Source organism: Pristis pectinata, chromosome 28 (assembly GCF_009764475.1).
Source record: "Pristis pectinata isolate sPriPec2 chromosome 28, sPriPec2.1.pri, whole genome shotgun sequence".
Taxonomy (NCBI): Eukaryota; Metazoa; Chordata; class Chondrichthyes; order Rhinopristiformes; family Pristidae; genus Pristis; species Pristis pectinata.
Window position 1 is genome coordinate 10,119,944 of NC_067432.1, and position 15,370 is coordinate 10,135,313.

Below are 15,370 nucleotides of genomic sequence, written 5' to 3' on the forward strand. Positions count from 1 at the left end.
GATGGTCTGTACAGTTCCCAGATTGGGTTTTCTGTTTTTGTTTGTTTGTCATAGATTCATATAGCATGGAAACTGGCCCTTTGGCCCGACTGGTCCAAGCTGACCAAGATTCCCACCTAAGCTAGTCCCATCTGTCCGTGTTTGGCCCATATCCCTCTAAATCTTTCCTAGCTATGTACCTGTCCAAGTACCTTTTAAATGTGGTTAATGTCCCCGCCTCAACCACTTCCTCTGGCAGCTCATTCCATATAAGGACCACTCTCTGGTTCAAAAAAATTGCCCCTCAGGTTCCTATTAAATCTCTCCCCTCTCACCTTAAACCTCTGCCGTCCAGTTCTTGATTCCTTAACCCTGGGAAAAAGACTATGCACATTGACCCTGTCTATGCCCCTCATGATTTTATACTCCTCTGTAAGATCACCAGTCTCCTATGCGCCAAGGAATAAACCCCTAGCCTGTCCAACCTCTCTCTACAACTCAGGCCCTCAAGTCCTGACAACATCCTCGTAAATCTCCCCTGCACTCCTTCCAGCTTAATGACAACTTTCCTATAGCGGGATGTTTAAAACTGAACACAATATTCCAAATGCGGCCTCACCACTGTCTTGCACAACTGCAATATAACATCCCAATTTCTTTACTCAGTGCCCTGACTGATGAAGGTCAGCATGCCAAAAGCCTTCTTCACTACCCTGTCTACCTGCGACGCCACTTTCAGGACACCACGTACTTAACCTATGTCTAAACCTTTAAATTGACTAAGTGGAAATATCTGAGAATAACGGCTTAATATTGATTGCAAGCCCAACTCAATCAGTTTTATTGTCCTAACCTACTTCAGGTGAATGCAGCACTTGGTGTGTACAATATTATGGAAAACAAATTAGCTCAAATGATTTAAAAATGGGTGTGCATTGAACCAATTCTCAAGTCACTGGGCAGACGTCACAACCTCAAAAAATCACTTAAGAAAGCTGGTCTTTCGATGCAGGATCTTCGGATACAAAACCAGAGAAGTCCAATTCACTTCCAACTCTTAGGAATTTATAAGTACACTGAATTTGCATTTTTAGAATATTTGTCCACATAGAAATGCTTGAATTGTAAAGAAGCAGGCCAGCTTAAGTACAGCTTCTTCATAGTCAAGACATATAAAAGGTTTTAGTGCCCCTAGAAGCTTTAAAGACGTCAGTACTTACTGGTGAATACAATACTAGGGATCATTGGTAGATGCTCACTAATGAATCCAGTTACAAACTTCTTCACCCTGAGGGTGGTTAAAATCTGGAATGTGAACAAACAGCTTTGATGCATTTCAGAGAGAGCTGGCTAAGAAAGTGGGGAAAGGGATGACTGGCTGACAGGATGAGGCAGGTGAGACGAACTGATAGAACACGGCAGCAGCACGAACCAGTTGGCCAAATGGCCTGATTTCATCAAGTCACAGAGATTCATAGAAACATACATCATGGAAATAGACCCTTCGGTCCACCGAGTCTGCACCGACCATCCAGCAGCCATTGACACTTATCCAACATTAATCCCAGTTTTAGTCTCCCCACATTCCCATTAACTCCGCCAGATTCTACCACTTACCTACACACGAGGGACAACTTACAGTGGCCAATTAACTGCCAACCTTTGGGGTGTGGGAGGAAACTGGAGCACCCAGAAGAAACTCTGGTCACAGGGAGAAGGTGCAAACTCCACACAGACAGCACCCGAGGTCCGGATTGAACCCAGGTCTCTGGTGCTGTGAGATAGCAGCTCTACTAAGCAACTACACCTCTATGCTGCTTTTTGCTGCATATTCTGCTCAATTATTTGGCTGGTGCAATGAAACAGCAAGTCTTTGCTGCTGATTAGTACCCAGCACTTGGACTACTTGCAGTCTTAACCATTCTTCAGAGGGATGGGAGACCATCCAGTTTTAATCATTTAATCTCATTAAAGTATTTCTGTTTTTTTTTTGTTTAGATGTCAGCACTTACTTCTCTTCCTGGTCTGAATTATTTCTTTCCTGGTTTGCTCGACTGCTGGACAATGTCTACTGTGTCTCCTGTGTGCAATGAGATGAACCTTACACATGGAGAGGCCACTAATTAACACACAAAAGCTGGACTTTCCCATGCCAAAGACTGGGCTCTTTTCAAGAGCAATTACTGTACAACAGACAGAGGAAACACGTCTCCAGTTTAATGAGTATCTTCGAGGTCTCAAGTGGGTGACCTCTTTCTCATCTGCTGATTAGATTTTGAGGGAAGGTTGAGTGTTGGACTCCACACAAACCAAAGCTATTTGTTGGTTGTGGTCCAGTCTACAGTGTGAGCTGAGTTAGCTCGGATGAAGATAGGGGAGCAGACAATTGCTCTTGAATGAGAGATGAGAAAGATAAGCTCCTGCACCTGATTGGTCCAAGGTGGCTCCAACTGGAAGGTGTTTATGTACTGACACTCAAGCAGCCAATCAATGCTCAACAGCCAGCCTCACATGTATGAAACCACTTCAACAAATGAACCTGAGGTAAGGGAGCAATTGGCAAACTTTATTTTCTTTTACACAATGAGGTCATTGCTGGCATGTCCAGTATTTACTGTCCATCACTAATTTCACTTCAGTAGGTGGTGATGGGCTGCCCTCATTAGCCATGTGGTGAAAGTACTCTCACAGTCATGCTGGGTAGAGAGTTCCGTGGTTTGAGGTCGAACAATGAAGAAGGATCAGCCAGTATATTTCCAAGTCAGGATTCTGGGTGACTTGGAGAAAAACCTGGATGTGGTGTGATTCTTCTGTTCCTGCTGCTTTTGCCCTTCCTGATGGTAGAGGCCACAAATTGGAGGGTCACCAGTGAATCAATGCAGTATACAGTATTTTGGAGTACTCACTGCAGCCTCAAAGCACTGGTGGTGGTGGAAGGAGTTAAGCAAGGTACTCTTTCGTTCATTGGTTGTAAGATTTTTTGAGTGTTGTTGGAGTTGCATTTATCCAAGCAGGTGAAGAGTATTCCATCGCATATAGAGTCATAGATTAATGCAGCACGGAAACAGGCCCTTTGGCCCAACTCATCCAAGTCGCCCATCTAAGCTAGTCCCATTTGCCTGCATTTGATCCATATTCCTCTAAACCTTTCCTATCTATGTACCTTCCAAATGTCTTTCAAACGTTGCTATCGTACCTGCCGCAACCACTTCCTCTGACAGCTCGTGCCATATACATACCACCTTCTGTGTGAAAAAGTTGCCTCTCAGATTCCTATTAAATCTCTCCCCTCTCACCTTAAACCTATGCCTTCTAGTCTTTGATTCCCCAAACATGGGAAAAGGACTGTGTATTCTCCCTGTCTATGCCTCTCATGATTTTATACTCCTCTATAAGATCATAGAAAGCTCTGTAGTATCTGATTTGTGCCTTGTATCCTGGTAAAGTAGCAAAAATCTATCAACCATGCCCTTCCCTACATAGCTCCCCGTTGCCAAAACAAGCATAAGATGGCCAACCGTGGGTGTCCACACTGTGTTTGCCACAATACCATCTTATCCATCATTTGATGCTAAATCAATGTTTCATTGTTTGAGCAGTTCATCTTTCTGACTGAATTGGGACTGGGCCCTTCACCATCTGGAAGTAGCTTGGACCCGAGACTTAGTCCTCCCCTCATTAACCAACAAGTGAAGAAAAATAAATTCTCGCCCAATTGAATACAATTTGCCCGTATGCAAAATCAGAGGTGTTTCTCTCTTGAAAGTCAGTATCTAAAACATGTCAGGAAGCTGACTCCTGCATTTCCACATATCCTTAATTGCCCCATGGTTCACCCCTCACCTTTGAGAAGATCATAAGATCTTTTCACATCAAACTTCCTTGCTCTAATAAATCTCAGGAAGAAAGAATCATCTTTGTCTTTTGTTTTCTCAAGCACAGTCTTGGCGAACTCCTCTCCTGCGTCGGCAGAGTCCTGAACAAGGGTTTGAAGCTCTTTCACACATGTCACCCGTTTCTCTTCTGTCTCATTCAATTCGTCCTTGGCCTTTGGAGAGAAAAGAAAGATTAGAGTCATTCTGCAAGAATGTTCCATCACTTAGGACGACCACTGGGCCAAACCACAGATTTAGATCTCAAATGATAAATGGCCTTTACTTCAAGAATTAGAATTAAATGGGTGGGAAGATGGAAGAGTGGGGTGGAGAGGTGGTAAATCCATCTCTACCTCTCTTTACACAACCTAATATCCAGTGAATAACATCTCTAGAATATGCCTTCAAGCACTCTGTAGTACAAAAAGGGAATTTCTTAAAAGGGAAAAATAATTGCAAATGGAGGTGTTTATAAGATAAGATATTTCTATTAGTCAATTGTACATCTAAACACAAAGTGAAATGCACCTTTTGCGTAGAGTGTTCTGGGGGCAGCCCGCAAGTGTCGCCACGTTTCCAGCGCCAACATAGCACGCCCACAACTTCCTAACCTGTACGTCTTTGGAATGTGGGAGGAAACCGGAGCACCCAGAGGAAACCCACGCAGATATGGGGAAAACGTACAAGTACAATTAAGCTTAATTTTGAAAATATATTTTTACCTATTGTTATTGATGGAGGACTCATATAAGAGAGGACACGTCTGGGAAATCGGTATCAGAAGCAATGTTGGAGAGGTCTGAAAGTCTAGCAATGTCAGGATTGTAGTATCAGGACTTGTCAGAGCTGTTGGTGTGAGGTTGGGTAATACATGCATCAAAACACTTCTGCATCTGCTCTGCATAGTTTTCCACTAGCTGATCTCATATTTGGAAGAAAATAGATTACACCGCTGCATTTTAGCATACTCAGGTATTTGCTCTGGTACTTAGATAAGAAGGAGATCACTGCTAACATAAAGCCATCTGCTAGAGTTACTTGGTTGAACTTTGAACCTTTCACCATGTCAAACAACACTTGCAGATAGCCTCTTCCGTGACACTTAAACAAAACAGATGGGAAATGAAATTCTAATCCTGACTATTCTTGTCTTGACCTGACATGCTGAAGTGCACTGACCCCAATTCAAAGGATAATAAAGATAGCCCTTTTACAGGGCAGCTATCTGTGTAGATTTGACAGCAAGCTGCTTGCTCATTGTATACAGTTTAGTAGGCATGAGATGATTTTTTTCAGATATTTGCTTTGAAGGCCTTGCTGCCTTTGAAGCAGAGCTTTAGACTATGCAGCGGATCACAAACATTTTTCAATCAGTAGGCAAACCTAAGTAACACACTGTATCAGTCAACCTGGGATGGAGAACAACCTTTCTTAGATATCCAACACATCCATTAACCATCCGGATATGCCCTCTTCTCATTACTGCTATTGCAGAGGAGGTACAGGAGCCTGAAGACCCACACTCAACAATTCAGGAACAGCTTCTTCCCCTCCACCATCAGATTTCTGAACAGTCCATGCGCCCATGAACACTATCTCGTTATTCCTTTTTGTTTGCACCATTTATTTATTTTTGTAAGTTATAGTAATTTTGTCTTTGCACTGTACTGCTGCCGCAAAACAACAGATTTCACGTCATAAAAGTCAGTGATAATAAATCTGATTCTGATACCCAGCTATGGAACAGCCAGGTGTAAAACTGTTAATATTTCACCTGCCTTGACCATAAAACAGATCTTCCCTTCTGAAAGTCAAAACAAAATCACTTCAGATACCACTTCAATTATTTATCTACACTAATCCCATTTACCTGTGTAGTCTACCATGCTTTGGCAATTCAAACATTCATCCAAATACTTCCTAAATGTACCTGCTTCCACCACTCTCTCAGCCATGGCGTTCCAGATTCCAACCAGCCCCTGGGTGAAAATATTCTTCCTCACATCTCCTCTAATCACTGAACCTATCTCCCTCTCCTTTGAGTTTTGTGTACTGAGAGCCTGGAGGAGTTACGCACCCCTCTGTGTGTTCGCTAGTATAGGTGCATCTAAGTTTGTGGGTGTGCATTTCCATACATCTTGTATTTGTCCATATCCATCCCTTCCCCATCCTCTCTGCAAATTAAAACTAACTTGTCTTCCCCCTTTCCCAGTTCTGATGTTCTGACTTGAAACTTCGACTCTCTTTTTTGACAGGTGCTGCTTGACCTGTTCCGTGATTCCAGCTGTTTTTTGACTTTCATCCTGTGTTTGTGTGTGAATGCATGTTGCACACTAGTGTGTACATACAGGTGGGTGAGTGCATATGTGTGTGTGTGTGTGTGTATTGTGTTTGTGTGCCTGCATTTGTGTATGTCTTTGTGTGTGTGTTGTGTTCACCTGTGTGTGTGTTTGTGTGTGTGTGTGCATGTATGTGTGTTTGTGTGTGTGTTTGTGTGTGTGTTGTGTTCACCTGTGTGTGTGCATGTGTGTGTTTGTGTGTGTGTTGTGTTCACCTATGTGTGTGTGTTTGTGTGTGTGTGTTCACCCGTGTGTGTGCATATGTGTGTGTTTGTGTTCACCTGTGTGTGTGCGTGTGTGTGTGTGTGTCTGTGCGATGTGTTTGTAAGTGTGCATGTGTGTGTGTATGCACTGTCTGAGTGAGGATGTCTGTGTGTTGATATCTGGATGTGTTGATCTGGACAGCAACCAACATTACTTTCTGTTTCCTGAGTTGTGTGGGCACGTTCATTTTTTTGACCTTTAAGAGTCATCAGCTGTTTTCCTGGAGCCCAAGAAAAATGCCCTTTGTGTAGAGACCTTGAAAAGATAAAGTCAATCCTGTGGCAGAGAATTAGCAAAAGAAAGAGAATTAACAAAATATCATTTGTGGTCGAACAGGTCAGTGTTGTGGGATGAAAATGCTTTTTAAATATATGTTTAAAAAGTAGCAAAATAATAATTGCCTTTATATTTAACCTGAGGCCTTTGACAAACACAGTAAACTATATGAATAAACCTGAAGAGTTATCTGTTTCTTCAAACCTCAATTCAAATTGCAATCACCACTCTGTGCTATGCTTTAACAAATGATTGTTCTGTGTCTCTCCTCCTTCCTATCTCTGTAATCTCTTCTAATCCAGCAACCCTCTGGACTTCCTGTGTTGCTCTAATTGTTCTGCAATTTAGTCTCTCCACTGCTGTTTGTCATGCCTTCTACTGCCTTAGGCCTAAACTCTGCAATTTTCTTCCTTAACCAATGTGCATTTCTTCTTTTCTCCTCTAAAATGCTACTTAAAACCTACTTCTTTGACAGAGTTATCTGCTGTGGCTTTGCATCAACACTCTTATTTTAGCCCTCCTTTTTGTCAAGTCCTTTGGGATGTCTTGCTGCATCATTGAAGTTGTATAAATGCAAGTTGCAGTGCTGCTTTAGAAACTGAGATTTTGTTCCCTCTTTCTCCCAGAGCTTTGCCTAATGACTCATTTGGTAGCATTGAGAGAATCAGGGTATTGTCCCTCATCTCAAACCCCTTCCCCTGGCTACTGATTCCACCCCCTCTCTGGCCCTTATCACGGAGTGGAACGTGCTCCTCATCTTGGAGTCCAGTTTGATCTTAAACTGAGGTAACCCTATCGTCCTGGATCCTCTTGGTTTCTTCCTACCACGGCACTATCACCACTCTGTCCTTCAGCTCAGCCCAGCTGCTGCTGAAACCCTCATCCTTGCTACCTACAGACTTCTCTTGGTGGCTCTCCCACCTCCCTGATGCTGTAAACTGGGACTCATTCGAAACTCCCCTCTGAACACACTGTCCCATTCGCTGCTGTGCTCCCGGCCCACAATAGCTCCCATTCATGGATTCAAATCCTTCAGCCCCGCTGTTCCTTAGCTCCTGAGCATCCTGTGTGTGTGCATGTGCCTGAGTGTGTGTGTGTGTGTGTGTGTGTGTGTGCCTCTGTGTGTGTGCGTGTGTGCGTGTGTGTGTGTGTGTGCACCTGTGTGTGTCTCAGTGAGTGTGTGTGTGCCTGTGTGTGCCTGTGTCTGTGTGTGCCTGAGTGTGTGTATGTGTGTGTGTGTATGTGCCTCTGTGTGTGTGTGTACCTGTGTATGCATGTGTGTATGCCTGTGTGTATGTGTACACAAGTGTGTGTGTGCATGCATGCATGTGTGTGTGTGTGTGTGTGTGTGTGTGTGTGTGTGTGTGTGTGTGGGCTTCTATAATCCTGTGTGTCCATGCATACATATGAAGGTACACATATATTTATTTATAGAATCATGGAAAGAAAGACACCACTTAGCTGATAATAGTAAAGAAGAGCCATCAAGCCCAGCCTCACTAGGTACAAACCCCTGTGGGTCACAGCTCTTCTCATACACATCCAAGCACTGTTTAAATGTGCTGAAAGTTTCTGCCTCATCACCCCTTTCTGGCAGTGAGTTCCAGACTCCCATCATCCTCTGAAAATACTTTATTCCCCTGTAATCCTTTGACTTTAATTCTTTGCCCATGCTTCACTATAGTTTATGACACCTCAACAAAGGGAAAATGTCCCTTCCTAGTTACTCCATCCGTGCCCCTCATAATCTTACACCTCAGTTCAGTTTCTCACGAACATCCTCTGTTCTAAAGGAAACAACCCCAGACTGTCCAATCTTTCCTCGTAGCTGTAACTTTCCAGTCCTGCCAGCATCTTCATAACTCTCCTCCACATCCCCTTGAGTGGAATCACATCTCTGTAATGTGGCGATCAGAGGTCAACACAGTACTCAAAGCTGCAATAATTAACTGCAATAACTTCTACAATAACTAATCTGCTGGAGGAACTCAGCAGGATGAGCAGCATCTGTTGGGGGGGGGGGAGGGGGGGGAGGAATTGTTGTTTCTTTGAGTTTCAACCCAAAACACCTACAGTTCCTTTCCCCCCACAGATGTTGTTCAAGCCGCTGAGTTCCTCCAGCAGATTGTTTGTTGCTCCGGATTCCAGCATCTGCAGTCTCTTGTGTCTCTCTTAATCTTATATTCTATACCTTGGCTGATAAAGGAAAGCATTACATTCTAACCACCTTGTTGACTCATTCTGCTGTATTTAGGGACAGATATGAGAGCGCGCACATGTGTGTGTGAGCATGTGTGTACGTGCATGATTGTGTGTGCGTGCATATGTGTGTGCGCGCATGTGTGTGTGCGTGTGTGCATGCGTGTGTGTGTGTGTGTGTGTGCGTGTGCACGCGCGTGTGTGTGTATGCACGTGCATGTCTTTGGCCATTGATAATGCAGGAAGCTGTGCAGCCAACCTGCCTGGACTTTCCCTCCCCAAAACCCAAGGATACCACTCACTGACCTTCTGCAGTGTATGAGGGGGCAGCAGCTCACACTTGCCAAACACTGGCCCGTGATCCTTGGTGGTAAGATGCTCAAGTTTAGTGCGTAGTGCTTGTTCCTCCTCAGAAACCATCCGGAAAGTTCCTGTCTGCTGAAGGAAGGAACACACTGATTACAATATTTCAGTAATGAAATTATAAGCTGCTAAACAATGTGACAGAGCATGTGGACAGTGGTTCATCACTGGAGGGATAAGGGAGCCATGTGACCTGACACACATTGACATGACCTGGATAGGGGTTTAACCTAAACAGTGGGGCGGGTGGGTGTTCAACAGACTGGAAAAGTATGGATAAAGTAAAAGGGAAGGGGAGCACAGGAGAGGTTACTGAAGTCTCCAGAATAAAAAATAAGACAGAAAGTTCAGAAAAGGATAAGAATTTAACTTCATGCAACATGGAGACAAATTTGAGAAGAAGGGTGGTGAATACAGGACTGAAGGTGGTATATTTGGATGCACACAGTATACAGAATAAGGTAGATGAGCTTATAGCGCAGTTAGAAATTGGAAGGTACAATGTTGCGGGCATCACAGAGTCATGGCTGAAAGAAGATCACAGCTGAGAGCTAAACATCCAAGGATACACATCCTGTCGAAAAGACAGGCAGGCGGGCAGAGGGGGTGGGGTGGCTCTGTTGGTAAAAAATGAAATCAAATCCTTAGCAAGAAGTGACATAAGATCAGGAAATGTAGAATCCTTGTGGGTAGAGTTAAGAAATTGCAAGGGTAAAAAGACCCTGATGGGAGTTGCATACAGGCCTCCGAATAGTAGCCAGGATGTGGGGTACAAATTAAAACAGGAGATAGAAAAGACATGGAAGAAAGGCAATGTTATGGTGGTCATGGAGGACTTCCATATGCAGGTAGATTGGGAAAATCAGGTTGGCACTGGATCCCAAGAGAAGGAATTTGTAGAAGGCCTATGAGATGGATTTTTAGAGCAGCTTGTGGTCGAGCCCACTAGGGAAAAGGCAATTCTGGATTTGGTGTTGTGCAATGAACCAGATTTGATTAGGGAGCTTAAGGTAAAGGAACCCTTAGGAGGCAGTGATCATAATATGATAGAATTCACCCTGAAGTTTGAGAGAGAGAAGCTAAAATCAGATGTTACGGTATTACAGTTGAGTAAAGGTAACTACAGGGGCATGAGAGAGGAGCTGGCCAAAGTTGATTGGAAGGGGACCCTGGCAGGGATGACAGAGCAGCAATAGCAGGAGTCTCTGGGAGTAATTCGGAAGATGCAGGATCATTTGATCCCATAGAAGAAGAAGCATTCTAGTGGGAGGATGAGGCCACTGTGGCTGACAAGGGAAGTCAAAGACAGCATAAAAACAAAAGAGAGGGCATACAGTATTGCAAAAATTAGCAGGAAGCTGGAGGATTGGGAAGCTTTTAAAAACCAACAGAAGGCAACTAAAAAAGCAATAAGGGGAGAAAAGAGGAAATATGAAGGTAGGCTAGCTAATAATATAAAAGAGGATACCAAAAGTCTTTTCAGATATATAAAGAGTAAAAGAGAGGCAAGAGTGGACATCAGACCGCTGGAAAATGATGCCGGAGAGGTAGTAATGGGGAACAAAGAAATGGCGGACAAACTGAATAAGTATTTTGCATCAGTCTTCACTGTGGAAGACACCAGCAACATGCCAGAAATTTGAGAGAGTCAGGGGGCAGAAGTAAGTGTAGTCGCTATTACTAAGGAGAATGTGCTTGGGAAGCTGAAAGGTCTGAAGGTGACTAAGTCACCTGGACCAGATGGACTACACCCCAGGTTCTGAAAGAGGTAGCTGAAGAGATTGTGAAGACATTAGTAGTGATCTTTCAAGAATCAATAGAGTCAGGAATGGTTCCGGAAGACTGGAAAATTGCAGACGTCACTCCACTCTTTGAGAAGAGAGGGAGGCAAAAGACAGGAAGTTATAGGCCAGTCTTCAGTGGTTGATAAGATGTTAGAGTCCATTATTAAGGATGAGGTTTCGGGGTATTTGGAAACACATGATAAAATTGGCCAAAGTCACCATGGTTTCCTTAAGGGGAGATCTCGCCTGACAAATCTTTTGGAATTCTCTGAGGATGTAACAGGCAGGATAGACAAAGGAGAGTCAGTGGATGTTGTTTACTTGGATTTTCAGAAGGCCTTTGACAAGGTGCCGTACATGAGGCTGCTAAACAAGATAGGAGCCCATGGTATCACAGGAAAGGTACCAGCAGGGATAGAGGATTGATTGACTGGTAAAAGGCAAAGAGTGGGAATAAAGGGGGCCTTTTCTGGTTGGCTGCTGGTAACTAGTGGTGTTCTGCAGGTGTCGGTGCTGGGTCCATGACTTTTCATGTTATATGTTAATGATCTGGATGATGGAATTGACGGCTTTGTGGCAAAGTTTGCAGATGATACAAAGATAGGTGGAGGGGCAGGTAGTGTTGAGGAAGCAGGGAGTCTGCAGAAGGACTTGGACAGGTTGGGAGAATGGACAAAGAAGTGGCAGATGGATTACAGCGTAAGGTCATGCACTTTGGTAGAAGGAATAAAGGCTTAGACTATTTTCTAAACGGGGAGAGAATTCAGAAATCGTAGGTGCAAAGGGACGTGGGAGTCCTCTTGCAGGATTCCCTAAAGGTTAACTTGCAGTTTGAGTCGGTAGTAAGGAAGGCAAATGCAATATTAGCATTCATTCCGAGAGGACTAGAATATAAAAGCAAGGATGAAATGCTGAGGCTTTATAAGGCATTGGTCAGACCACATTTGGAGTATTGTGAGCAGTTTTGGGCCCCATATCTAAGGAAGGATGCGCTGGTGATGGAGAGGGTCCAAAGGAGGTTTATGGGAATGATTCCGGGGTGAAAGGGTTAACGTATGAGGAGCATTTGATGGCTCTGGGCCTGTACACACTGGAGCTTAGAAGGATGAGGGGGGAATCTCATTGAAACCCATGGAATATTGAAAGGCCTGGATAGAGTGGGCGTGGAGAGGATGTTTCCAGTAGTGGGAGAGTCTAGGACCACAGGGCACAGCCTCAGAATAAAAGGACATCCCTTTAGAACAGAGGTGAGGAGGAATCTCTTTAGCCAGAGGGTGGTGAATCTGTGGAATTCATTCATTGCCACAGATGGCTGTGGAGGCCAATCACTGGGTGTATTTAAAGCGGAGGTTGATAGGTTCTTGATTAGTGAGGGTGTCAAATGTTACGAGGAGAAGGCAGGAGAATGGGGTTGAGAGGGAATAATAAATCAGCCATGATCAAATGGCAGAGCAGACTCGATGGGCTGAAAGGCCTAATTCTGCTCCTATGCCTTATGGTCTCATGAACTGATTATAAGGGGGCTACCCTTTGTAAAAATATATTTTTCTCACTAACTTGTACTTAGGATAATTCAATTAACTCTGTCAACTGGTGATAGATCACAGTGTAAGTCCCTCCACATTCCACTGCATTGTCCATTAATAATGTAAAATATTAAAACAAAATTATGTGGATATGGTTGCATACTTACAATCACAGCCATTTTTCCCTGAAGTTCCAATTTGTTTTAAACACTGAAAGAATAAACAAAATAGTATTAGACAGCTGTAGGAGGACAAGAACAAGAACAAGGTCCTTAACTCCTCAAGCCTGTTCCACCATTCAATAATGTCATGAACAATCTGCATTCTAACTTCCCCTGTTCCGTTGATAGTCATTGGCCTTAAAACTCTGACTTTAGTTTTCACTCCACAGATCCTGCCTGACGTGTTGAGTATTTGTAGCAATTCTCTCAATTTCAAGCAACCACGGTGTTTTACTTTTTAATTCTAAGTCAACCTATCTACCCCGGATATTCCCTTCATACTTTTGGCTTTTAAAATTAATTAATCTCAACAGAGAATGAAGAAAGGGCAATAACAAATTGCAGCTCCAACACTGGTACAATTCTTGCAGAGAAGAATGATGCTACCCAGATATAGTGCATCAGAGGAGTGACTTCAAATGTGTGCACATATAGGGGTTAGATCTTCCATTGGGTTCAATAACACAGGAATTGTGTCAATAAAGGCCTTTGCAGGTAACTTAAGAAATCAGAGGGTGTGGCCATTAAACCAAAGAGGCACTGAAACAGTGGGAAAATCTGCACCTTTTAGTGCAATGGCATCAATTTTGTTGGAAAAACATGTCTGTAGAAGGAAAAGTAGACAAATGACTGTTCTGAGTCCAGTTGGTCACACAGTGGCACAGCCAGTTGTGCCACTGCCTCTCAGTGCCGGAGACGTGGGTTCGATTCTGACCTTGGATACTGTCTGTGTGGAGTTTGCATCTTCTCCCTATGACCATGTGGGTTTTCTCCAGGTGCTCCCTTTTCCTCCCACATCCCAAAAATGTGCCGGTTGGTGGGTTAATTGGCCGCTATAAATTGCCCCTAGGGCATAGGTGTGTGGTAGAATCAGGGAGAGTTGATGAGAATGTGGGGAGAATAAAAATGAAATTAATGTTGGATTTGTGTAAAAGGGTGGTTGATGGTCAGTGCATACTTGATGGGCTGAAGGGCCTGTTTCCGTGCTGTATTTCTCAACGATGCTCAGTAGTGCATTTCGAACCTTGGTGTGTTGATCAGGTATCTGAGACTTTCACTTACTACAAAGAATATTTGGAAATGTTCCTTTAAATTGAATGACATTGGGAAATTGATGCTAACGTTGAGAATGACCCTGCACAAAATGATGATGTACAACAGTTCAAAAATATATCTTGTCGAATGAAATGGGTTCAGAAACATACAGTGTAATTGTGAATCTACTACTGCCATGGAAAGCAAAAAATCTTTTACTTAGTGAAGTTGTGGAGGAGGTACAGAATCCCTTCAATCCTGAAACCCTAGAAATTATAGAGAGCTATAAACATAGGACTAGTGATTTGAAGCCAAGTAAGGCTATTGACGAGAATGTCATCTGAGTCTTGCCACTGTGACTTTGACATTTTCACAGAACTTGTGAATATGAGAAGCTTATAAGACCATAAGATATCGGAGCAGAATTAGGCCATTCAACCCATCAAGTCTGGTCCGCCATTCAATTATGGCTTTTTTTTCAACCTCATTCTCCTGCTTTTTCCCTGCATCCCCTAACCCCTTTACTAATCAAGAACCTATCAATTTCTGCCTTAACCACCCAATGACTTGGCCTCCACAGTCCTCAGTGGCAACGAATTCCACAGATTCACTACCCTCTGGCTGAAGGAATTCCTCCTCACCTCAGTTTTAAAGGGACATCCTTTTATTCTGAGGCTGTGCCCTCGGATCCTAGACTCTCCTAGCAATGGAAACATCCTCTCTACATCCACAGTGTCCAGGCCTTTCTGCATTCAGTAGGTTTCAATGAGATCAACCTTTATCTTTCTGAACTCCATTGAGTACAGGCCCAGAGCCATCAAATGCTCCTCATACATTAAGCCTTTCATTCTTGGGATCACTCTAGTTAACCTCCTCTGGACCCTCTCCAAGACCAGCACATCTTTCTTTGATAGTTATTCCTTATAGTTTAATCTATAAGAAAATTCAGTTAAAATTATTCAACACACAGAATCTCACATTTGATCTTGCATGCAAAATTGTAATAACCATGGAAATGGAATTGAGGAAATCTAAGGACGTTTATACAATGTCCGACATAAATACAATTAAAGAGGTGCTTACAATGGCTTTTAGGACAGTACGGAGAAATGCTCAAAGATACCAGGATGTTGCCTGACTGGAGGACTTTAGTTATGGGGAGAGGTTGGATAGACTAGGCTTGTTTTTCCTAGAAAGAAGGAGCTGAGGTGTGACCTGATAGAAGACTATACAGAGCAGATAGTCAAAATATTTTTCCCATGGTAGGAGGACAAGAGGGCATAGGTTTAAGGTGAGAGGAAGTTTTGAAGGGGATCTGAGTGTTGTTTTACACAGAGTAGTTGATATCTGGAATGTGCTGCCAGAGGCGGTGGTAGAATCAGTTAAAAGGCATTTAGACAGACACTTAAATAGACATTGCATAGAAGGACACAGTCCTAAAGTGGGCAGATGGGATCAGAGCAGATGGGCAAAAAGGTCGGCATGGACGTGATGGGCTGTAGGGCCCAT

The 15,370-nt window shown here is 43.4% G+C and overlaps 1 protein-coding gene across 2 annotated transcripts in view; it reads right to left on the minus strand.

Moving 5' to 3' along the window:
• Positions 1-14,920, minus strand: part of rlbp1b (retinaldehyde binding protein 1b) — a 30,300-nt gene extending 15,380 nt beyond the window's left edge. Inside the window, exons 1-3 of one of the 2 annotated variants that reach the window (XM_052040614.1) lie at positions 14,909-14,920; positions 9,239-9,367; positions 3,823-4,027 (exon numbers count right to left, since the gene is read on the minus strand). In XM_052040614.1, the coding sequence (XP_051896574.1) occupies positions 3,823-4,027; positions 9,239-9,367; positions 14,909-14,920 (346 nt within the window). Of the gene's footprint in view, positions 1-3,822; positions 4,028-9,238; positions 9,368-12,772; positions 12,785-14,908 lie in introns of those variants that run through there. The other variant, XM_052040613.1, reaches the window with a different exon arrangement.
• Between the last annotated feature and the right edge of the window lie 450 nt (positions 14,921-15,370).